Here is a 26,050-nt window from a genome sequence, read left to right as displayed (position 1 = left end):
GCCATTGAACAAAGAAAGTGAAAGCAATTTTATTTACTTAAGCTTCTTATTACACTTGACATGTTTCATTGGTTGTTACCTTTCATTCTTCCAATACACAATTTATTACAATAAAAAAAGACATGGGGCATTGTTATATTGTGCTGCAGTGAGTGTCTTAAGAACGAAATCTTACTTAAGATGATCTGGTAATGGAATGTTTTAGTATTATAGTCTTAATACTGATTCTTTCTTCAATCTTGTCTTGATTGGAAAGCGAGTCTCATGTTGATATTGCTTGGAATAAGGGGCACAGTTGAGTCCAGATTGCATACAGTAGCTTTGTGGCTTTCAACAGGAGAGAGATATCTTCCTCCTATTCGGGTTCCACTTCTGGGAAGATAATTGCAGAACTGTCTATGTTGCATTCAGACTTCTCCAGTTTTATATTAGGAGTATCATACCTGAAGAAGAAAGTATGGATATCATTTACTTAAGCTGAGTTTTAATAAAATCAAATTTTGATTACAATGTTCCTGATATGTGCTGAGTCACTGTTTCATGCATTCCCAACTTGTATGCACAGTCGAAATCAACTTGAAAATATAAAACTGTGCTTGTTTATAGAATGCTTTACACTGCAGCAAAAGAGGGTGTTTCCATTTAGATTTGAGTGTAGTTAATCCATAATCGTTTTCCCTTCCTTAATTTTTCACTGTGTGAGTAACAAAGTCTACATCGACATAAGGCATTGTCCTCCTACCCCTCCTTGTATATAATTTCTGTGCTTGGTACTGTGGCACATTCGAATTATAACAAAGCTATCTTTATTATAGAGAGACGTACCGCCTACTACCGACCTTATAATAAAATGAAGCCGACACAATATGAAATTTAACTTGTTGTGAAACATATTGAAAAGATTATTTTGACAGTTCTGCAGTGCAGATGTTAAGATGTGCATTGTCGATTTTAAACTCATTTTAAGAGCAATATTCACCCATTCCTTTGTTTGAGTTCTAACTTTCTTATGAAACATTCTTTAACATTTTGTGCATTTGACAGTTGATATTTTTCAATATAAACTTTACATTATCGTTCCAGGGTCTTTGATATGTGTAAGTAACGGCAAAGTTCAATTTTACAATTTTTTAGCAAAACGTTGCATAGTGCTTCTTGCGAGGCTAGTGAAATTTTCATGTTTCTTTGCTGTCACGGCATGACAGTGTTGCAAATGTTTTTTCTGGAACTAGTTTCACATCCCTCTGTGAAAACTCGAGTGATGATGATTATAATGATGATGATAAATACAACATTTAAGATACCAATAATGTAAATTGTAAACAATTTTAATAATGTCCCTCCTTGACAAAGTTCTGCGTACGCCACTGCACTGCAGAGACAGCAAGCAGTCTGTTGTTATTCAGCTGTTAGCTTTTCAGCAAAGATGCTTTGAACCCCATGATAATTTTAAGCTTGTAGTACTCTTTTTGAGTAATGTGTCTCATTATTTTTTTGCTGTTCATGTGCTAGTTTCGTCAAGGAAACATAAATCTAAAATTCAAATTAATAACTTACAATGATCATGCTCTGAAATCAGACTAGTGTAAAATGTAACTATTCGACGATGTATGTAATTGAGGGGAAAGGAACTGGCCATCCTACCCCATTATCGCCCGGTCTAGTTGCCTCATAAGTGGTGCCTTGTTGGTAGCATTTGTGAGATTCAAATCTGTCGTTCTTTTGTTTAGTCGTCGCCAACTGTTTCCCCGTAAATTGATGATCATGAATACATTAGGATGCAACTATACGGTTAAACTTTTCTTTCAACTTTAAAGCAATGAATGCAAGATTGATATTTAATATTAATATATTTACGCAGTGAAGACCACGTTCAAAACGGCTCACCATGTAGACACAAAATCCTTATGCATCTTAATTGAACGTACCTTTTAAACTTGATTCTATTCTTCCCAGATTGCACGCATACGCGATTGGAATATTGAACTGTATAGATGCAGCTTTAGTTCCGTTACACACTACAGCGAGAATGCGTTTGTCGAGCTATAAAAAATGCTTTCGTGTAGCACTCATTGTAAGTAACGGTCGAAACAAGGCACAGCTGACATTGGTCCTGCTTCCACAGGTAGGCCTAACGTAACCTATAAAATTGTAGCCTATAACATTTGTATTGAAATTAAACAATTAATAGACGTTCAAATTTATGTAACATCATCGCATATCAAACTCAAAGACCTTGCATAGTAATAATGTCTTTGATCAAACTGCCTTTTGTATGGCGTAATAGAATTCGTGTTTTAATTAGGCCTATCTATACAGAGATGGCTTCACTGTGTAGCCTAGATCATATATACTATATATGATCTAGGCTGTGTAGCAACATGTCTCGCTGTGAATACATAAGCATTGGTATGTAGCTGTCCCCACTGTTACTGTTAACTTAAATTAAATTATGATTTCAGCAGATAATGAAAATGTATTTGTTATAATAATAAGAGAAAAGTGCAGTACATGTAATTAACAATGTTAAACCTGTATTTCGATTTTCGCAATTGGCATTACTGAATAATATCGAATTTCTTTATTGCAATAATCGATATTCATCTACGAGTATTTCAACTTCACAATGTCCGAATAGGTTAAGTATTCGTTAATATACAATTGTTAACATTTTGTGATCGAATTTTAGGGATATATTATTTAAATTTTTATTTTATTCACGAAATAGTCGTAATAAATGTCACTCGAGGTCTGAGATTTCCCAGATAAATCCACTCGCTTCGCTCGTGGATTTATCGGCAATCGGCAGATCTCAGACCTCTCGTGACATTACTACAGATAACTCTGTTATGGATCAGAAATTGTTCTATCAGTCGTTGTGCAGGTTAGACTGTACATACGATATGTAATTTAACGTTTAGTTTGATTCTTGGATTAACAATGCTGTAGATACGAGGATTTCATACAATTTTTTGTATGGAGTGGCACGTTTGGTCATATTCTGGACACTGGATGATAAAGTTTTGAGTTTTAATGTTAACTTCAAGCAGAATAAAACAACGAAAAGTAGCGCTTCATCTGCATTTCTACCAGAGCTCCTGCTCGCAGATGAAGGGTATCTTGGCCTCACAGTTCGCATCATTCAGACCTCCGTTGATATGGATGGAACCGCAGTCCTCCCCTGGATGCGTGGCGTTGCCATTGTAATTGTTGGGTTGAACTGGGCTTGACCAACGGTAAAAGCCAGTGGATTTGAGTGGTTCATCTGCAAGCAATATATTTCAAATTTCTGTGTCATAGTTATAAATTTCACAGTCGCTTATCAACAGATTAAAAAACAAAGGAAAGGCTGGTGCAGGATCAAATTGTAAGTTGCCAAATGCAGTGAGAGACCATGAAGTTGACTGAAGGAGAAACAGAAAAAAAGAAGTATCAAAAAGGAAAAATGAAACAGGAGGCATCAGAACGTACAAGAAGAAATAGTGTAAATTGAGCAAAGAAACAGAAGAACTAGTGGGAAAATAACGTACAGAGGAAGAGTAGAAAAAAAATAAAATTAATTTATATATATATATATATATATATATATATATATATATATATATATATATATATATATATATATATATATATATATAGGGAAAAATTAAGCTAAGAAGAGGAAAGAGAATGATGTTTGAGAATGAGATAGGAAGAAAAGAAAGATGTGAAGAAGAATGGTAATAAAATATAAGACAGCATGGAGACGAAAAATAAGAAGAAAGAAAATGAATACGTACAATACAAAATGAATGAGCACGAGGAGAAGGAAAATCAAATGTTTGTTAGCTGGATTCCATATTAAGTGCTTACTAATACCCGCTCTGCTAATATCTTTTACTTACCCTTTATACGATGTATAAAAGGATAGTGTTGTGTTAATGGAACATTCATTTTGAGATTGTTGCGGAACATGTATACAAAGCAAATGAATAATATACTAGTTCAAGGTTCGAGTCTCCGACAATTTTCATTTTTTTTTAATTACAAATTTTCCATCATGTCTGCGAAAGTTAGATTAATGTCGCAACATCTCTTTCTGTATATGCCCGAACTTTGGTATATTAAAAAAAACTCTCCCCCATCCCAAGGCAATACTTCTGTCTGTAAATAGAACGGTCCGTCTCGTCATTGCTCTTGAAGATGACAGACAGGTAAGTCCGTCAATCATTTCGCAGGTTCGCATCGAGGACAACCAGAGTAATTGGAATTCCTTTGTCAACTGCTAGGAGATGGGCCATACTTTTTCTCGAGAATGGTGAAGTTGCGAATCGTCCAATTCCCGTTCGGCCGAGAAGAGGACGCCGTGTTATTGAGAGAAGTTGAAATCCACCCAGTGGCTGTGCGTCTAATGCGTTCAATGGTTCAGAGAACTCCAAGGAAAACATTTAATTGTTTAAATAAACTTATTTATAATTTACACAATCATTTTTGTTTCTTGCTCATATTTAATAAATTTACTTGCGGCGTTGATGTATTTTTGTCGCATAAAAATCTATGAATCGTAGAGATCGAATACCTACATGATTGTAAGCTTACGAGGTTCAAGTTATTTTCTGAACCTCGCCGAGCCAGCCTGGTTTTGCGTGCGGGGCGAAAAGTTAGGGGGGGAATGATGCACGGGAAACGTGTGGATGCGCTGGTGAAGAGATCTGCGCACTGCGTTGAGCGCAGCTGTCCAGTGACGTAATAGTGAAACAGCTGACAGGCTATGGCGGAATATGTTAGAACGGCCTTTCTTGTTTTTGTTGTAATATATTCATCTGTGAGTGTGACCAGTGTTCGTTTGAATATTGTTCAATACCTTTTACAAACAAATTTTATTCTTGGAAGATAAGTGTAAATAAAGAAGCTTGGAAGACCGTTAGGAACGACTTCACAATACCGCGTAAGTACATAATGTCGTTATTGCTTTATTGAATTATTTGTTTTTGGTACAAGGGACAAATCTTTTTTATGTACTTATATCTACCCTTATGCCCTCAATAAAAAGTATATGTTTTAATAATTTTTAAATTGTACAGTCTTTGTACGTAGGCCTAAGAACTTACGCGGTATTCTGAAGTATATAGCGTGCCTTTACCTCAACTCGATTTAAAGCAAGTACAAACAAGCCGAGGTAAGACATTTTGCAGGGCTTTTAATGTAAAAATATATAAAACAAACAGCTGGATTTGCGGTTATGAATGTACAAATAAATTATTTTGTTTCCTGTGCCTGCTATTTGCTATAGGTAAAGATACGAACTGGACATGCATTGGTGTGTCAGTTTAAGCTATTTGGCACAGAAAATTAAGAATCATGAGAAATCTATTGCTCATAAGAATGCTAGCAAAATGAGTCCAGGGTCGAAACTTACCCAGCATTTGTTCTCAATGGTTGAGAGAAAACCCCGGAAAAACCTCAACCAGGCAACTTGCACCAAACCAGGTTTTGAACCCGATCTCGTTGTTTCACAGTCCGACATGCTGATCACTACTCCACAGTCTACGCGCTGGACAAACTCGTTTCTTATGTATGAGCGAAGCATTGAAACCAAGTTTAACATACGTCAGCATTTACATCACTTTTTACATGTAGGCTTATTAGGAATTATACATCTTGATTACACAACTTTTAACACTGTATCACTTCGGAATATGTATGATAAGAACTTTCTTGTGTTAAATTTTAACGTACCTTGTTAACATGTTTCGACCGAAAATAGGTCGAAATATGTTAACAAGGTGCGTTAAAATTTAACATAAGAAAGTTCTTATCATACATATTAGGAATTGTTGCGTACATAGTTATTATATGTAAAGTTGTACAAAAAAGTACATTGTATAAATTAAGTCAAATGCCTTACTTACTTACTGGCTTTTAAGGAATCCGGAGGTTCATTGCCGGCCTCACATAAGCCCGCCATAGGTCCCTATCCTGAGCAAGATTAATCCAGTCCCTACAATCATATTCCACCTCCCTCAAATCCACTTTAATATTATTCTCCCATCTACCCCTTGGTCTCACCAAAGGTCTTTTTCCCTCCGGTCTCCCAACTAACACTCTATATGCATTTCTGGATTCGCCCATACGTGCTACATGCCCTGCCTATCTCAAACGTCTGAATTTAATGTTCCTAATTATGTCAGGTGAGGAATACAATATGTGCAGTTCTGCGTTGTGTAACTTTCTCCATTCTCCTGTAACTTCATCCCTTTTAGCCCCAAATATTTTCCTAGGCACCTTATTCTCAAACATCCTTAACCTCTGCTCCTCTCTCAAAGTGAGAGTCCAAATTTCAGAACCATACAGAACAACCCTTAATAAATTGTTTTATAAATTCTAACTTTCAGCTTTTTCGAAAGCAGACTGAATAACAAAAGCTTCTGAACCGAATAATAACAGGCATTTCCCATATTTATTCTGCGTTTAATTTTCTCCAAAGTGTCTGTTGCTTCAAGATATTTGAATTTTTCCACCTCTTCAAAGGATAAATGTCCAGTTTTTATATTTCCATTTCGTACAATATTCTAGTCACGAGTCATAATCATATACTTTGTCTTTTCGGGATTTACTTCCAAACCTATCTCTTTACTTGCTTCAAGTCAAATTCCCGTGTTTTCCCTAATAGTTTTTGGATTTTCTCCTAACATATTCACGTCATCCGCATAGACAAGAATCTGATGTAACCAGTTCAATTCCAAACCCTCTCTGTTATCCTGGACTTTCCTAATGGCATATTCTAGAGCGAAGTTAAAAAGTGAAAGTGATAGTGCATCTTCTTGCTTTAGCCCGCAGTGAATTGGAAAAACAACTGACCAAAGAGTTTGTAATATAGTATTACAAACTCTTTGCATCTGACAGAAACTGACCTATACGGACTCTGCTGTATGTTTCACAGAGACACATTTTAATTAATCGAACTATTTTCTTGCGAATACCAAATTCAGTAAGAATATTATCTACAATTTCACTCTTAACCGAGTCGTATGCCTTGTTGAATTCTTTGAATAACTGATGAGTCAAATTCCTTACATTTTGGAATTACAAAGAATGCTTTATGTGCAGTCCAGAGAATGAGTGATTTATCTTATTTGGTTGCATAGTAACTAACATTTTTTTTTAATAATAGTTCAAGGAAATGAATTATAACCAGTAAGTCTATGTTGCGCGGTAAAAGGGGCATAAGAGGACCAATATCATTATGATGGGCTGGAATCTGAAGTTCTGCAGTGTAAATTTCGGCAAATGTAGTACATTTGGTACTTGTAGAACGCGATTTTTCAACTCTCACTCCCTAGTACACATGGTGGTTATAACTCAGAACCACAAATTTCTGGCTTACGCCCTTTTTACCGCGCACCATAGAATTTAATTCACAAGATGACAAATGAACTGAATTCTTACGAAACACGTAAATCGTATACAATGAAAAAGTATATTTTATCATCTTCGTGACATTAATATTGATGTAATATATAAGTAAACGAATGCATTAGCACTTCAGTCTAGAAGCAAATGGCAAAATGAGGAAGCATTTAACTGATGTCAGTACACTTACCGAAGATAGTGAGGTACTGTCCTTCTGTGTACAGGTCATGAAAGCCGACGAAGGCCCATTGAGTTTTCAGCTGTTCGGCCACAGGCGCGAACATGGACTGCAGAACTTTGTCTTCTTCTTCAGAATTGATGATAACGAGATGCCCGCCTTCCTGCTGGCAAATCTGGCGAGCCTCAGCCCACTTCTTGAGGTCTTTGTGCAGCTTGTAGTACCCGATACCTTTGTGCAGTTCATAGCCGGGCCCTGCCTTTGGCGGGGGTGCTGGAATATAAAGTTTATCTTTTCTAACGAGTTGTTTAACAACGCTGTATCAACTGCGAGGTTAACTAACAACGATGAAATTCATGATAGCGATATTGAATTTGCCGAGATGAGGCCAAGGATTCATCATAGCATTATCTGATATTCGCCTTACAATTCGGGAAAATTTGGAAAACTCAGGCGGGATTCAAACTACGCCCGAACACAGCCTTAGAGCAGTAGGCAAACCCTCTACTGCCTGAGCTAATAGCTGGTTGCTGTGGTTGAACTTCAAAATAATTTTTTATAGGCCTATTACGGTTTTACTAATGAACCGTGCATAATTTTTATACCGGACTTATGCAGAGTTGGGACAGAAGACGTTACTAATAAACCATGCATAAAAGATGGATGTATAAACAGCCTGTAACTATACATGGGAATTGCTTTGCAGTAGTTATACACACGAAACCCTCTGTTTAAATGATTAATATAGAGAAAAAAATGGCCGCCTTTTAACAGCTGTTCGTATCGATTGTCATTTTTTTTATGATGGTTGCCTTGTGACGACAGACGAGCAAAACAAAGACCACAGAATAATTCGAATATTTATTTTTATTTTATTGAGCTTCCTCAAATTAGACGCTACCATTAGACAAAGCATAGAAAACAATATAACAACAAATAGATGATGAAAGATAATAGGGTAAGAAAAAAGTAAACAAGTACACAAACAAACAAACAAACAATAGCAATTTACAGAATACAAAAAAGTTACAAGTAAAGAAGCAATGAAAGCTAATAAGAGAAAGAAAAAAGATAATGGTGCGTCAGTTTTTTCAGTACACTGAATTAGAGTCCATATAGGTGGTTTCGTAAAAGTTTGACTGACTTGCTGTAGATTGATAAAAAAATATAGCGTAGTAATCGATCAGGTCAGTTGTACTATCGATACTTGGCGCGGCACACTAGCGCACACTGTCGGATGAAATAGAGAATCTCAGTTATTCTGTGATAAAATAATGACGAAAAATGACGTAGATGTGTAACAATTGAATCGGTCGGAGTAAAAAGGAACTAAGTCAAAATTTGCAGTTTTGGGTTATGCAACAATTTGAACAACAGATGTCATGCGCATCGAACGGTGAAAGAAGGAACTAAGACTTTTAAATATTCTTTTGTCTTCTATAACGTAAAGATATAATATTTGTGTTATTAGTGGAATGTTTTTTGCTTCTCCTGAAAAGTTGCGAAAAGTGACTTAGTTCTTTTTAGCTCCGACTGATTCAATTGTATATTGTTATACACGACGTATGTAGTGATTATTAGTCAGGAATTTACAAACGATCTATTCGCTGTGTAATTATAAGACAGTTAAACGTCTGTATAAGAGTTTTACGAGTATTAGTAAGTCCGTTAATATTTTTGTAAACATCTACCGTCAAACCAACGGCAAGAACTCGACTTTGACGCCGGAAAACAGGGTTCAAATCTCGACAATTCCAAGTACAGTAGTAGGCCTGTTTGTTGCACTACTCACATATCAGAGTGGCCTGCAACTGCACCGAGTCCAGGCCTTCGCAGCTCTTCGCGCTCTGCTCCACTTGGACAGTCCACGGACTTGCTGAATTTTGGTCATTTGATCCGTGTTTTAACTTGACCTGTGAGAAGTAGTACTTCATTTAACACAACATAGACTTTTATACCCCTAGTAAGGAACTACTGGGTGTTCATTTCAAAGTGTGTCATGACGTCACCGTTGATGAGTCAGCCATTTGAAGCGAGTTTCAGCTTTTGTGCCAGAGAAGTTGCCTATTAATCAAGGCGTTCAATCTGAACTTGAGAACGTGTACGGTATAACTTGAACGTCATAGCAACAGATGGCTGTCTGTACGGTCTGTGTGCTACCATAACTTCTTTCGAACTGTGTTTTGCTCGGCCAAGTCGTACGCAGGGTATTTGTTATCATCGGTTGCGTACGGCAACATTCCACAACACAAATCAAATGCTCCGTGTCCATGTTGACCGTCGAAGTTAATGTCAAGAAATACGTAAGTAATCGTCTTAACCCTCTCCCCATATCCCGACAGTAAGAAAAAAGTCACCTCAGTACATGTTTCGAAACAGTTCACATTCCTGCCACTACCGGCGTTACCGTACGTATCGGTAAGTACTCTTCTGAATGAACGCCGTACTTGCTAGGAAACTTCTCTGGCAGATAAGTAATACACCTCTGCGGAAGTGTAGGAAGATTGAATTCTCTAGGCTCATCGACTAGCCACATGACGACATACAGCGAACCATGACACACTTTGAACTGAACACCCAGTAGTTGCAACATTGGAAATATCGATTTGAAAAATTGAGGGAAACTGCACATTTATAACATGAGACAACCCCAGAGTTTGATAACTGATGTTTGCTGAGCATTTGTCTGTAGAACATGTGCAAGTAATATGTACTCAGTTTTCACTTCTGCCTTTAATATGAGCATATGGCTATTGTGTATTTGTGAAGAAATTTTGCTATAGCTCTTCAACTTATGAAACTCTCAATTTACAAATTTTTACAGCATACACACAATATTTGCAGATATATTTTGGGTTCCAGATTATCTTTCTACTCCATATACTTGATGTTATAAAAATTTTTAAATCTGAAAAATATTAATTAAATTTAAGTTAAAAACATAGGTATTTTATGAATATTTTTCCCAGAAATATTTTGTACTACAGGTTCCTAAAAATTCAAGCATATTTCCAATTCAGTTGACTATATTTGCCGCCATTTTCATCACATTATGAACATTCGTTTAATATGAAAAAAATATTTTTCATCCGGTTAAAAATTATTTTAAAATGTTCATATTTTTATAACTTTTCTGCCTCTAAAAGCTATAATAATTTTGATAACTATATGGCTATGCTTCTTCACTACCGGAACTATATAAAATAGGAGTAGACTATGCAAAATTTCAGCCCCCTAACCCAAGTAGTTGCTGAGGAAAATGTTCTTAAATTACCCATGTTTTAAGTTATATTTAATAGATTAATATTTTTCAGGTTTAAAATTGTTTGATGAAATCAAGTATATGAAGAAGAAAGATAATCTAAAATCCAAATTATACCTGAAAATATTGTATGTATGCTGTAAAAATTGTAAATTGATAGATTAAAAAATTGGAGAATAATAACAAAATTTCTTCACTTGTTTCACTTATACATACTAGCCATACAGTCAGACTACGAGTCCCCTTAACTTTTTTCTGTTGCAAAATAAAATCCCTGGGTTTTTCTGAAATTATCATGAATGTTTTCTTTTCTGCCCTCTGTTTTGTTTCTCGAAAAGACTATATCACAATAGATAATAATTTATTGAACACTTCGTACCATTGTAGGCTGCCTACAAAAACGAAATATAAAATAATTTCATATAACTGCAACAACACACCCTCATGGACTTGGTCTAAGAACCACGGGATGAGAAAGAAGGAAATGTAATTTCATGTACAAGGGGTAATAATAAGTTTCTGGACTTGCCTGAATGTAAGTAACGCATAGGACAGAGCTGGGGTGCGCTCACAGAGAAACCAGCTGCGGACAGGTGGATAGGAACGCAGAGGTTCAGGGACGTCCCATTCAGAACGAGTGCAAGACGTGCTTCGCCTGTATAGAGGGTGAATCAGAAGGCAAGGTACATTGTTTGAGGGGTGATAATATTGCTGATTCTGAAGAAAAAAGTTTATATGAACATATGTGCTGTTCTTAACGGTTTCGGAGAAAACTAATCGAAACAACGAGGAAGGGAAAAGTGCAGGTTATAGTAAATTAAAACATGTTACCCTATGTTCTGTTTAATTGAGTACTTTTCTTTACAGAATATTTAAAAATTACACCATCAACTTCAATGCACTTTGCAGTTCTTTTAGATCAGTGGCCGGCAAATGCTGCAGTTGTGACGTAAGAGCCAGTCAGATCGCAAGAGCTTGGGAGAGCGAGCAGTTGAGTCTGTCTACAGTATGTCACCCAATTACAGACACGAATAAGTATGTACAAATATTAGAAGAACTGAGTCAGGAATTTGATTGCAGATTTCAAGAGTTTGCAAATCTTCAATCTGATATTTCCATATTTGCGACAACATTTTCAGTGAATATTGACAGTGCTCCATCATCATTGCAACTGGAAGTCATTGATTTGCAAAATGATATTGAAATGAAAGACCGCTTTGAAAACAAAAAGGATTTATCTACATTTTATACAAAATTTTCCCAGGCAAGATTCCCTCAATTGCATAGATTTGCTGCTAGGATGTTGAGCATATTCGGATCTACGTATGTATGTGAGCAGTTCTTTTCTTGTATGAAGATCTGCAAACCACAACATAGAAACCACCTGTCTGATCTGAACTTGAAACATATTCTTCGCTTGTGTGTTAGCCAGGCTATGACTCCAAATATTGCAAAATTAGTGCACGAGAAAAAGAGGAAAAAAATGTCGACAAAGCGTTTAGCTTGGGCACGGTAGTGACACAAAGTGATGGTGTGTTTCAAAAGTTGAAATATACTTTGCATACTACTCACCAAGATAGGGCCTATGTAGTTTAATCTGTATATTATGTAGAGAAATGTGTGTTAAAAACACTTGAACTGTTTTCAAGTTTCCGACTAGACAAAGTGTTGCAGTATTGCTTAAAGTATTTATTTATATGCTTATATGTTTGTAGCAGTTTCGGAATTTCATTTATATATGCAAACGCTTCTGCAAGTGGCAGTATTATGAGTTTCATATTATTGTAAGTACCGGTACATTAAATTTGATTACAAACCAAAATATTTTGTTACATTGATTTATCACGGATGTACAGTTTTGTTTTCGTACAAATGTATTGTAATTGTGCTGTTGCCATACTATCTCAGAAGAATGGATCGCGCTCTGTCAGTGCATAGACCCGCACCACCACTGTTCAGTTGAACCTTCTCTCCACGCTGTGCTCAGTATGCAGAGATTGCCGAGCAAAGAGCAGGGCTGCTACGTCGTATGACGTCACAGAGCACGGAACGTGCCGGTTACTGTTTTAGATAGTCGCTGTGTTGCTCACCCGAGTTGATTCGGACATTCCTTTACTAGAGCATAAGCATGTAAAATGCGAGCGAGAAGTTCCTCCCTTGTTTTCATTTTACGATTATAGGCTTCGCTCTTAAGCCAACACACACACACACACACACACACACACACACACACACACACACACACACACACACACACACACACACACACACACACACAGCAATGATCTTCAGTGACACGTGCATGTATGTTCTTTTATTTGGTTATTTAACGACACTATCAACTGCTGGATTATTAACGTCGATGGAATTGGTGACGGCGAGATGAGGTCGAGGTTTCGCCATAGATCACCTGACATTTGCCTTACGATTGGGGAAAATCTCGGAAAAAACTCAACCAGGAATCAGCCCAAGCGAGAATCGATCTCACGCCCGATCGCAACTCCGACTCGGCAGGCAAACTCTCTGCCACCTGAGCTACGCCGGTGACGCATGTATGTTTAACGGTACAAGAGAGACACGTTCAGTTCGGAAATATATTGATTGCACACACACACAATTTGACTAATTTGATAAAAATGAAAAGTAATAATAGAAATCAATTTTTCTTTACAATTTTAAACAAAAAATTACAAATAAACTAGCTCAAATATTCTCAGTTGAAAATAGTACTCGGAACAACAGTAAAAAGAAAATAAATTTAAATTTGATTACAATGATTGTTATAAATTGTGAGCGCCCCTTTGTATCCTGATATATTTTGTTTCATAACTTGCCTGTGTTATCCAAAGTTCCGTGTGACGTTATCGCGTAGTCATTTCTCACCTGTGATATCCAATGCCCGGTCTGATTTCTGCGGTTGTTTATTGTGAACTTGAGGGACGACTGTTTCTGTGCAGGACAAGACTGGCTGTAGACAAAAGAAGTACTACATGCGCAGAGGAGAATCACCTCCAACACAATCCGTTTGAAGTTCTGCATACCGATCTGAAAATGTAACAAATAAATGAAATATCGTTCATCTAATAAGTTAGGTATTGCCAATCGACCGAGCTCATTGCTGATTCTTATGCCTTATACACTTGTCTGTGCTATCCAGTGTACCGCGTATCTTGCCAGATCCTCTTTGCTGTCAACTATCCTATGTATCATTGATTGTAACTTGCCTTACGACCTTACAATAGTAATATGCGTTACAAGAGCTGTATGTTGAAGTTTTCATGTTCGAGGAAAAGTTTGAAAAAGCGAAACGTAGTTGAGCATTTTTAATTTCCGAGAATTGAAAGAAAACATACCGCTCGTGTATCGTACATTATTTTGTGCGAAGATCGTTTATTACATACCTGAAAGAGGAATTTCTAATTAGTTGCAATGAAATCTCCATCTTGGTTTCTGTTCAATGACGGCAAATGTGCAAAACAAAAATATCTATCTTCAACATTGTTGCTTTAAAATGTTTTCTGTGTTTACTATACTCCAGCAGGCCGTGATATACGTCTGTCTTTTTTTCCCCCCAGTCTATAAATGCGAACTTAAAACAAACGGCTTCCTTAATGTTACATGCATCACGAATGCAGTAACTTTAGTGGAGTTGTAGAGTTTACTTAATGTTTGCAAATATTTAAAAACAATAATTAACAATGCAATTTAGGTGAAATTGCAGTGGTAAGTTTCCAATTTATAATTATTACTATATTGAACGTCTCTAAAAATAATATGTTAAAAGCCTAAAGCAGTAAAATCAATATGTCACTTAAGCGGTAAGAAGAGGGAAATTGTTATGTGTGTTAGGTTGGGAATACTGAATGTGGAATCTTAGACTTTCCGCGGATTGGTTTTGTGCGGAAACCAAGCAAATACGCACGATCTCGCACAAATCATTTTTCCGCTCCATATCCGCCTTTACCTACTTTTCGCCCTCTGACGAAAATTAGTAATTAATAGAATTCTGGATTAATAACACAGCTAGACCTCAAGTGTAATTTCTTCATCTTTGCATCAATCTTATCCTGAACGGTGAATACCTAAAGCTGGATCTTGAAAATTGAATTCAAAGAATTTAAAAATCTGAAGTAACAAATCGGTAGGCTAGAGTTGAGAAATCCCTCATTCCTGGTAAACTCTGTATCTCAAAAGTCTGACACAAGGAGACAAATATTTCTTCAAGCTGAGAAAAATCAGAGAACGCGATGAAGTTAAGTTATATTATTATTATATTATTTAAAAGTCATGATTTTCATTTTATAACTAGAAATTTTAAAATTATTTATTTAACTTTCTTTTTAATTTAAATATGGTTTCTTGGAGGCCATCTTTTCAAATGATATCTGACATAACTAACATAAAATTCGTAACTGTTAGGGAATTTTCAATGGTGTTGGTGATTGATCTGTTCTAAGGGCCGATTTCACCAACCTTATTTAATTTTAATTATTACTTAAAGTCTTTCTGTTTGACAATTAAATGGACAATGCATTTCACCAACACAAATTGGGCTATAAGCTCTCATTAAACTACATTTAAATTAATTGGTCAATATTTGGTCATTTAAATAATTAATCCTGCATTAACGACAATTTTCATCATGGCGAAGATAATGATTGACGTCATATTTCAAAATGATAATTTTCGAAAAAGAAGATTATTTTAATATAAAGAACGAAAAAAATTTGCAAATATGGTTTAGGCCAAACAAGACACAACCATTGTACATTTTGAATAGCACAGAAGGTGATTTAAAATTTCCAACTGATAGTTAAGCACTTAATAATATTATTTAAATGGTAATACATTTATTGAAGAAACGCTTAATCAATCTTCGGTTACCTAAAATACGGCAACTAAAGTAATATGAATAATACATTTATCATGTATCTAATATTACATTTGAAGACATTGAAATAGCGCAAATCGATTAAGTCTTTCCATTTTGCTTGTTGCATGATATTTCCTTGCATCTACTTTCATATTATCTCATTTTGTCACCATTTTGCTGAAGATATTGGGATGAGTTTTTCTTGCATTCAAATCTCTTTCTACTTATTTCCAAACCTTTCTTCTTTTTTTTTTAAGTCTGCCAATCCATCTTTTCGTTTTCGATGGTTTTAATATGTTTTGAGGTTAACTCTATTCATGACGAAATTTTCTTGTCGTAATAATATAGCAAAATAGGTTACTGCTTAGATACATTAACAAGGCGCATGGCCTTCGGAATTACGATTTTACTATGATTCTGAAGGCCATGATGACTCAATTGGGAATTAAATTAATTGACTTTATTTTAAATGCGCATTAGTTTGGTGAAATGCAAACGAATTAAATACGATTTAACTTCCGTATTTAAGTTAAGTTACAATTAGTTAATTGTGGATTAGTAACATGTTGGTGAAATCGGCCCTCAGGCAAGGCGGTGGGTATGCTAATCACGACTTGCTTTAGGTTTACTAGGTAGGAATGTCACTATTGTGGTTTGCGAATATTGAATAGTAATAATTATATATATATTTATACTAATTTATTTGTATGTTTGTTTGTTTGCTTGATTGCTCCCTAGTTCGTTCATTTATTTTATTTATTTATTTATTTGTTTGTTTATAATGGCAGAATTAAGACCATTGAGTCCACACCTGTGGAGTTACGGTCAGCGCGTCTGGCCGCGAAACAGGTGGCCCGGGTTCGAATGCCGGTCGGGACAAGTTAGCTGGTTTAGGTTTTTTCCGGGGTTTTTCCTCAACCCAATACGAGCAAATGCTGGGTAACTTTCGGTGCTGGACCCCGGACTCATTTCACCGGCATTATCACCTTCATTTCATTCAGAAGCTAAATAACCTAGATGTTGATAGAGCGTCGTAAAATAACCCAATAAAATAAAATAAATAAAAAAGACCATTGAGCCTTCTCTTACACTCCACAAGATCACAAAGTACGCAAGCAGTGAAATTTAACAAAAAGTGAAAGAACAAAATACTAACATATTACAGGAAATAATAACATAGCAAGAGTTGACACTGTACACTTAGGCCATTTTGTCAATTTTAGATCATGTCATCAACGTGTAAATTAATCAGTGACGGTGATAGCGAACACAATTTATTGACGCACGTTCTGAGATGCAGAACTATCATTATTTAATTATCTCGGGCTCACTACATCTCGCCAAAAACTTGTAAAAAATTGTAAAAATTGTAATTGTAATCTTGTAAAATCTTGACTTGTTCCACATCTTAAAGCTTCATTGCTAATATAAGATCTATGGGATATAATAAATGAAATGAAATAGACTTCGCTTTTTCTAATGAAATATTTTCTAGGATTTCTTTATGAAACACTGTTTTTCAATACGTTTATTCTTCTTAGTACTTCAAATAAGCCTAAATAAACGCTCTCTTACAATTCATGATATCTAGCTTGTCATGTACACTTATCGAGTTCCATTATTATTTAATGTAACTTTATACAGTTGGTCCCGTGGCGTAGCTGTGTGGTCTTGATGCCTTGGATCAGCGTTTAGGAATGAACGCCAGTTCGAATCTTCATGGGGAAAAAAATTATCCCATGAAATTTCGGCCAGTGTATGGGACCGGTGCCCAGCCAGCATCGTGATTGATAAATTTGGGAAATTAAACTGCGTAGCCGTTTGCCAGGTACAACGATTGCCACAGGTTCCTCCAGTACTTGTGGGATGATCGTTCATCTCTCCTAAGACATGTGAACGTGAAATGACCAATCGGTTGTTAGGCTCTTGCTCTCTATTGTCTACCGCGCGCAGGATTATTATTATTATTATTATTATTATTATTATTATTATCATCATCATCCTTCACGAATTAGGCCTCTGTAGACCTGTTTCGGCCCCATCTAGCAATCTTCCTGGTCGACGATGTCCTCTAGTTTATACTGCATCATAATTTTTGGGATTCTTGAATTTTCCATTCTTCTTACATGATCTAGCCAATTGAATTTGTATCTGCTGATTTTTTCTTCTACTGACTACTTCTAATTGTTCTAAAATTTCTTCATTCCTTTTTCAGTCTAAAAGAGTATATCCTGCTGTCCTCCTGAAAAATTTCATTTCCGTTGCTTTGATTCTGTTCATGTCTTTTTTCTTTAATGTCCAAATCTCGCTTCCGTATAAAAGGGAGGGTAATGCTAGTGTATTATATATTTTTATTCTTGTAGATTTTTGTACTAATTTATCTTTTAATGTATTGTTTATTATTCCCAGAATTTGTGTAAATTTGGTAATCTTCTTGTTCACACCTTTTTCATTTTGATAAGATATTTCACAACCGAGATAGTTGAAATTTTGTACTTGTTTGAGGCATTGGTTATTGTGTATTATCTTACTTCTGACTGGGTCTTGTCCTAAAAATGCCATTACTTTTGATTTTTGTGCTGAAATTCCCATCCCAAAGTCTTTTAATATTTTATTTAATGTAGGTATATAATCCTTTTTGTAAATTATCCTCTGAATTGGAAATTATGACTTGATCATCGGCATAGAGTAAGGTATTTAATGTTAGAGCACTGGTTATTTTGATTCCTGATGTGTAGATTTGGTTCCATTTTAAAATAATTTCATTTATATATATATTATTATTATTATTATTATTATTATTATTATTATTATTATTATTATTCGGTTGTCAGCCGTCATGCTGATCGGATGTGTGTGCGAGTAGCTGCGTGTATTACACAGCATATTCAGTGCTTCGTTTTCTTAGGATGGCACCTAGCAAGGATGCCTGTCCTACTTGCAGTGGGGTTTTCTATGGCAGACAAAAATTTCTTAAATGTGTAGGGCCCTGTGGTCTACGTTTCCATAAGACTGCATCAATATTGGTGATGCAGAATATGATATATATACGCAAAGTGATAGTTCTTCATACAAGTGCCTAAAATGTGTTAGTGCATCTAAGTCTTCACATGGTGACATCACTCCGGTTCGTTCCAGTAATGCTGCTGCTGGGAAGAAGGTGATATCTCCAACACGTGAATTGGTTCTTCCTAACTTGTCTTCAAGTGCAACTGAAGGTCTTTCGGTTCAAATTGAAACTGTTAGACTCAACAGTGTATCATTAATCGATATGGTTAGTGATATCTTAGAATATGTAAAGAGTCTACAAAAAGACATGTGTGGGTTAAAGAATGAAAATGTGGCGCTTAAGCTCCAAGTGTCTGTGCTATTATCTAAGGGTTGCTCTCCCCTTATATCAGATCATATTAATACCAATAATGGTCAACAATCTAATCAATCAAGTTATCCATTCTCAGTAATTCATATAGCAAAGTTTTGTCGCAGAATATAGCAGCTGACAATACGAGTGCTTGTAATTCCGCTGACTCAGCAACCAGGAGGACTTTGCCTGCTACTTCTATTACATTGTATCAGCAAAGCGAGCTTCCTACGGCCAATGTTCCAACAGATTCTATTGATGCAGAGGGCTTTCAATTACAGAAGTACAGAAGTACAGAAAACGTGAGCCTAAAGTTGGAACAATGACGAGTACATTAGAAATGGCTTCTGTGAGAATTAAATCTAAATCACTTTTTGTCTCTAGGTTTAGCTCGAAAGTTAATGCAACTAATATTGAGGACACTCTCAAGAATCAACTAAATCTAAGGTCCCTTGTGGTAACAAAATTAAAAACGAAATTTCAGACATATTCATCCTTCCACATTTCTGTGGATGAGAGAGATTTTGAGTTAATAAATAACGCCGAAGTTTGGCCTGCTGGGTGCCTTATTGCACCATTTTATGGGAAACTTAATTCTGATTCTGTTTCCGTTGATTCTAGGGAAAATACCCTTAAATTTTTCCAAGTAACACACAATGTTCAATTCAAGTAATCATCTTGAAATCTATTATCAAAATGTTAGAGGATTAAATACAAAAATTGATTAATTTTTTGAAAATGTAATTAGTGATAATTATAAAATCATCTGTCTTACTGAAACATGGCTACATGAGCTTGCTGAATACAATAATTTATTTCCTAACTATTATAATATTTTTCGTCGGGATAGAAAACTAGATGATTCCAATAAAACTCGTGGTGGAGGTGTATTAATAGCGGTGAACAACCAGATATCTGGAGTATATCGGAGACATGACCTTGAATCTATCAGTGAATGTGTATGGGTTCAAATCCCTACGGAAGATGGTTATAATATTTTAATAGGCAATCATTATTTTTCACCGGATACTGATCCTAAAATTTAAAAATCCTATCTTAATTTTCTTGAATTCAATCTAGACTCACACAATTACAGAATATTAATGCTCGGTGACTACAACGCTCCTGGTATGGATTGGACATCTGGTTGTTGTCCCAATGATATACATTATTATGCCAAAATCAAATCACATGAGTTATTTTCATCCTTAAGTTATATCAGCTTGCAACAAATTAACTCTACAGTTAATAACATGAACCTACTTGACTTAGTTTTTACAAATGTTTCTGAGTGTGAAGTCAAACTGGCCTCGTATTCTCTAGTCTTACAAGATAAATATCATCCACCCCTCTCAATAAATCTTGAAGTTAATCTATCTTACTCTAATCATAGTCAACAAAGTTGTTTTCATAATTATGCTCAAGGTGATTACTTGAATCTTTATACTAATCTATACAACTGTGACTGGAATTGCGTGTACCAAGCAAATGATGTAAATGTAGCAACTAATTCATTATGTTTGATTGTTAAAAATGCCATATCTCAGTCAATTCCAGTCACAATGACTAAAAGGTCTAAATATCCTGAATGGTTTTCAAACAGCTTACGTCAACTTATCAGAAGAAAAGATAAGGCGCATAAAAAATTTAAAAGATTCAAAACTGATGTCTATTACCAAATTTTCTCTAATTATAGAAAACTAATTAAATCTAAAATCAAAACTGATAAATTAATTTGGCTTAAAAAATCGATGAAAATTAAAAAAATGAACCTAAGAAATTTTGGAAGTATGTTGAATCATTTCGTAAAACTGATAACCACTCATATGAATTAATTATTAAAGATAAACACCTCACAGATGAAAAAGATATTGTCAATGCACTTGCTAACCATTTCAATTCAGTTCAGAAAAAGCTCAATCTTAAGGCACAAAACAATAATAACAATTGTACAGACTGTCTATCTATACCTATAGTAACACATGATGATGTAAGGAAATCAATTAAAAAATTAAAGCCGACTAAATCAACGTGCATTGATGGTATTCCAAATGTTATAATTAAAGAGTGTTCAGAAATTCTTACACCTTTATTAGTTCACATATTTAACTTTAGTTTGAAATCTGGGGCATTTCCTTCATACTGGAAACAAGCAGCAGTTATTCCGGTCTTTAAAAATGGCAAAAGGAATGTAGTTAGTAACTACAGACCTATCTCTATTTTAAATAATTTCTCTAAAATTTTTGAAACTATAATTCACAAACATATTTCATTTTTTGTTAAAAATAAATTAAATTCTGCACAACACGGATTTACAAAATCCAAATCTACTACAACTAACTTAGTCTCTTATTTGAATCAGATTGTACCAGTTGTTGAATCCCAGGGCCAAACAGATGCAATATATTTTGATTTCAGTAAGGCGTTTGATATAGTTCCACACTCTATACTATTGTCTAAATTAAATAATATAGGATTATCGGTAAGCTACGTAAACTGGTTTGAAAATTATTTACACGATAGACAATCTTGTGTACGAATTTCGAATACTCTCTCTGATCCATTTAATATTATTTGTGGTGTGCCCCAGGGCTCAACTTTAGGACCTCTTCTATTTTTAATCTTCATTGACGACATTTGCAAAAGAATAAGTAAGTTCTGACTATCTATTATTCGCTGATGATCTTAAAATTTTTCGAAAAATCAATAGTGCTGCCGACAGTCAATTTCTTCAGGGTGACATTAATTCAATTACCAATTGGTCAGTTGATAACGGGATGATGATCAATGAATCCAAAACTTACGTAATATCATTTTCAAGGAAAACCTCTACACTAAAATATAACTATCACCTAAAAAATTTATTAACTAACAGAAAAGATTGTATTAGTGACCTCGGTGTATTAATTGACAATAAATTATATTTTCACAACCACATTGATTATATTTATAACCATGCAATAAGAATGTTAGGAATAATTCGGTCAATTACTTATTCTTTTTCAACACCTGACTCTCTTTTAATACTATGCTATACATTAGTGAGATCGAAACTCGAATATGCATCTGTAGTTTGGAACTCTATTACTAATTCTGATCCGGCTAAACTTGAAAATATTCAAAGGAAATTTATTTCATTATGTTCTTACCGATTCCTGCCTAATAACTCCCAGTATAACTATGATAAAAAATGCGAGCACTTTAAATGTCGAAGCCTGTATGCCAGACGTCATGATCTCGATTACTTATTCTTATGTAAGGTCCTTAAAGGTGACATTAATTGTCAATCTTTCTTAAACAGTGCCAGCCTTCGTATTCGTATGAAGGACATGAGACATCACAAACTCTTCTATATTAGAAATTCTAAATCCTCCTCGCCGGTCTCCAGATGTATTAAACATGCTAACTTACATGTAGGCGATTTCGATCCATTCAATGTATAGAAGTATTAGGACATGGCAATGTCTTTGTTAATATTAATTGCATTATCTTTCTACACATTTTGGTAATACTTTTGTATGAATCAACTCTTTTCCTTAAAATATAATAGTATTAATCCTTGTAAACTAATCATTGTAAACCTTGTTCTTTTTTGTTGTTATCTCTATTATGTAATGTGTACGTTCATTTATTGCATTATTTGTATCACTGTGCTGGACATTTATTGGCCTATGGCTGTTGTTCAGAACATAAATATCAATAAATAAATAAATATTATTATTATTATTATTATTACCATTATTATTATTATTATTATTATTATTATTATTATTATTATTATTCTTCTTATTATTATTATTTAAACAATTATATGTCTCGATCTCTGGTTTTTAATGTATACGAAAACAAAATAGTCGCCACAATAGGTACGAACTAAGATTGGATGTATAGACAAGTCAATCACTCTATACTCACATTCTGCTAGAGGATGTTGACTCAAGGACCCTGACTGTGAACTCTGGAAGCTGTGGCGTCAAGTTCCATTTTTATACGTTGCCAATGTCTGGTCTGTCACTTCAAGGACACACAGCTATAAAAAATCAGTGAATCCCGCAATTAATATGCGAACGGCTGGCCATAGAAGGCATGCTGAACTTGCGCGCCTGCTATTGCTTTTTGTCAAGTTTCCTTGAAGAGCCAAACTCACAGTGCATATTGTGCAGACATTACAGCTCACTGGTGCGTGCGTGGTTTAGGGGTAGCGAGCGGAACTCGTGCTCCAAAGATGGTTCGGGCGTGGGTTTGAATCCCGCTTGGGCTGATTATATACTTTGTTTTCTTTTTCCAAGATCTTTTCCACTACCAGTAATCCAGTAATGTACTTTTCTTGCAATTTTGGCAATGCTGATGTCTTCTGATGAATCCTGGATGATCACACTGTAGGTCTTGTTGTCTTGACTTAATCTCTTGTACCCTGCGACACGTACTGATGCTATGCACGTATTTTTGAAAGGTTTCCTTGCCCAGTCAGTTGCCTGTCAGATTCTTACCAAGCGGACAGATATCCAGGCCACAGTGCAACTCATGAGCAAAAAGCTTGTGACAAGTTTTATCCGCTTAGTTTGGTGTATCATGCCATTGCATTCTACTGTTGCTCATACAGTCAAATGTCGTTTCAACGAATGCCAGTGTAACGAATATTAGTAGTAGTATTAGTAGTATTTATCTATTTAACTTGGTAGAGATAAGGCCGTCAGGCCTTATCTACCCCTCTACCAGGGGATTACAACTATAATATGAACAATAAAATTACAATTAACATTAAATTTACAATTACAATTACAATAAAAATTATATCATACAAGTTAAGAACAAAGAATATTTTTGGATTTACTGAATTACAAATTAAACCTGCAATAACAAAAATCTATAGTAATGAAATTACCGGATATATGTCAGTACAACGAAAAAAATTATATTCCCCTTTCGTACCTGCATAAGGTTCCGTGTTAAATTCTTTCTACATACTTAGACTTCAACAAACAAAATTTGATAACACAATCCCAAGGGAAAATATGAAACTCTCTGCATCAAAATCCACAGTTAATTCCCGATTTACCACGAAAATCGTCTGTAGTTGCATTTAGATTGGCAACAGGCCATGATTGTTTGGCCAAGCACCTGCATAGAATTGGAATATATCAGTCCCCTAACTGTCCATTGTGCAACTCAAACCAAGAAATGGATTCGGAACACCTCAAAATCTGTGCTTCAGTGGCTGGTCATGATAATATCTTTGAAAAATATTGGAGTGCAAGAGGTCAAATGACTTTATTGTCAAACGCCTGGCATTAGAAAACAACAACAATAAAAATTAAAGTACGACAAGATTACCTGATTAATGAAAGCTAGACATTTTATCATAGAAGTTAAGAACAAAGAATATTTTTGTATTTACTGAATTACAAATTAAACCTGCAATAACAAAAATCTATAGTAATGAAATCACCGGATATATGTCAGTACAACGAAAAAAATTGTATTCCCCTTTCGTACCTGTATAAGGTTCCATGTTAAATTCTTTCAGTTGTATGAACGACAATATAACGAAAATTTCACTACAACGAAAATAAAAATTTCCACTTCATGATACATTTTATGATCATTATAACGAAGTGGTTTGTTTGTAGACAGATATGTGAGAAAAATAGCACACCTGTAGATGTGAAACCAGAAGATTTCATTGATATCGACATTGCAGTAACTGTTGAGAAACGGGTTACAGAAGAGGACATTGTCAGTAGTGTAATGCAAGAAGAAAGTGGTGTGAGTCAAAGTGATGAAGAATCTCTATGTAGTGACAGTGATAGTGGAAAAAAAAGTCTCTTGGCAAAGCTGTTCCTAATGATTTATGGCTATTTTTGACTGGACAAACAAATTCACCAGAGGATGTGGCAAAAAGTGCAAGTGTTATTGTAAATTATCCAGAAGAATAAATTGTAAAATGTTCAGTTCAGAAAAAAATTACAGACTTTTTTTTTTCTCAAAGGAAAACATATGGTTACATATGATGAATATTACAGTATAACGAACTTTCAGTATAACGAAAATGATGACAGGGCCATAGAAATTCGTTAAAACGACATTTGACTGCATATACCAGTGGTCGTCAGCACTCGCTGAAATGTGCAAAGGGTAAGTTGTGCTGTTCCGTGTGCACCGTTGATCAGCAGGAAGGGGTAGAGAGCATACCCGCTAGCAGCTACGAGTGCACCATGGTGCACTGCGTTTTCCGCGGGTAAGAGACTCTAGCCCCAGGGTGCTCTGTGCTGACGACCCCTGGTATAAACCATTTCTTAATTTTTCCTGTAATAAAAGAAGCCATGAAACAAAGAAAATGAAAGCAATTTTATTTACTTAAATTTCTTATTACACTTGACATGTTTCATTCGTTATTACCTTTCATTATTTCAGTACAAAATTTATTACAATAAAAAGTGACATGGGTTATTGTTATATTGTTCTGCAGTAAGCAGTGAGTGTATTAAGAAGGAAATCTTACTTACGACGATCTGGTAATGGAATTTTTTAGTATTATAGTCTTAATACTGATTCTTTCTTCAACCTTGTCTTGATTGGAAAGCGAATGTCATGTTGATATTGCTTGGAATAAAGGGCACAGCTGAGTCCTCAGATTGCATACAGCAGCTTTGTGGCTTTCAACAGGAGAGAGATATCTTCCTCCTATTCGGGTTCCACTTCTGGGAAGATAATTGCAGAACTGTCTATGTTGGAGTCAGAGTTCTCCAGTTGTATATGAGGAGTATCATACCTGGAGAAGAAAGTATGGACATCATTTACTTAAGCTGAGTTTTAATAAAATCAAATTTTGATTACAATGTTCCTGATATGTGCTAAGTCATTGCTTTATGCATTCGCAACTTGTATGCACAGTCGAAATCAACTTGAAAATATAAAACTGTGCTTGTTTGTAGAATGCTTTACACTGCAGCAAAAAAGGGTGTTTCCATTTAGATTTGAGTG

General features: G+C 35.2%; 2 protein-coding genes across 3 annotated transcripts in view; both read right to left on the bottom strand.

Annotated features, from left to right (window-relative positions):
- Nucleotides 1-4: 4 nt before the first annotated feature.
- On the bottom strand, nucleotides 5-23,139 carry LOC138708749 (hemolymph lipopolysaccharide-binding protein-like). 2 transcript variants are annotated; one of them, XM_069838889.1, is made up of 6 exons: nucleotides 22,982-23,139; nucleotides 13,716-13,877; nucleotides 9,363-9,483; nucleotides 7,583-7,843; nucleotides 1,929-3,265; nucleotides 5-443 (listed from the first exon to the last, which is right to left on the bottom strand). In XM_069838889.1, exons 2-5 carry the CDS (start codon nucleotides 13,869-13,871, stop codon nucleotides 3,087-3,089), a joined length of 717 nt encoding a protein of 238 aa, XP_069694990.1. In that variant the 5' UTR covers nucleotides 13,872-13,877; nucleotides 22,982-23,139; the 3' UTR covers nucleotides 5-443; nucleotides 1,929-3,086. The 2 variants fall into 2 exon arrangements, with proteins under 2 accessions (XP_069694990.1, XP_069694989.1); XM_069838888.1 differs by having other exon boundaries at nucleotides 3,091-3,265.
- A 2,251-nt stretch (nucleotides 23,140-25,390) lies between these two features.
- LOC138708675 (uncharacterized) overlaps nucleotides 25,391-26,050 on the bottom strand; it is a 43,170-nt gene continuing 42,510 nt past the window's right edge. Inside the window, exon 10 of the mRNA XM_069838762.1 lies at nucleotides 25,391-25,838. Coding sequence (XP_069694863.1) covers nucleotides 25,751-25,838 — 88 coding nt within the window. The 3' untranslated portion in view covers nucleotides 25,391-25,750. The remainder of the gene's footprint in view (nucleotides 25,839-26,050) is intronic.

Source organism: Periplaneta americana, chromosome 11, assembly GCF_040183065.1.
Source record: "Periplaneta americana isolate PAMFEO1 chromosome 11, P.americana_PAMFEO1_priV1, whole genome shotgun sequence".
Taxonomy (NCBI): Eukaryota; Metazoa; Arthropoda; class Insecta; order Blattodea; family Blattidae; genus Periplaneta; species Periplaneta americana.
The sequence above is the reverse complement of the archived record's forward strand: the minus strand, read 5'-3'. Positions and strand labels throughout refer to the sequence as shown.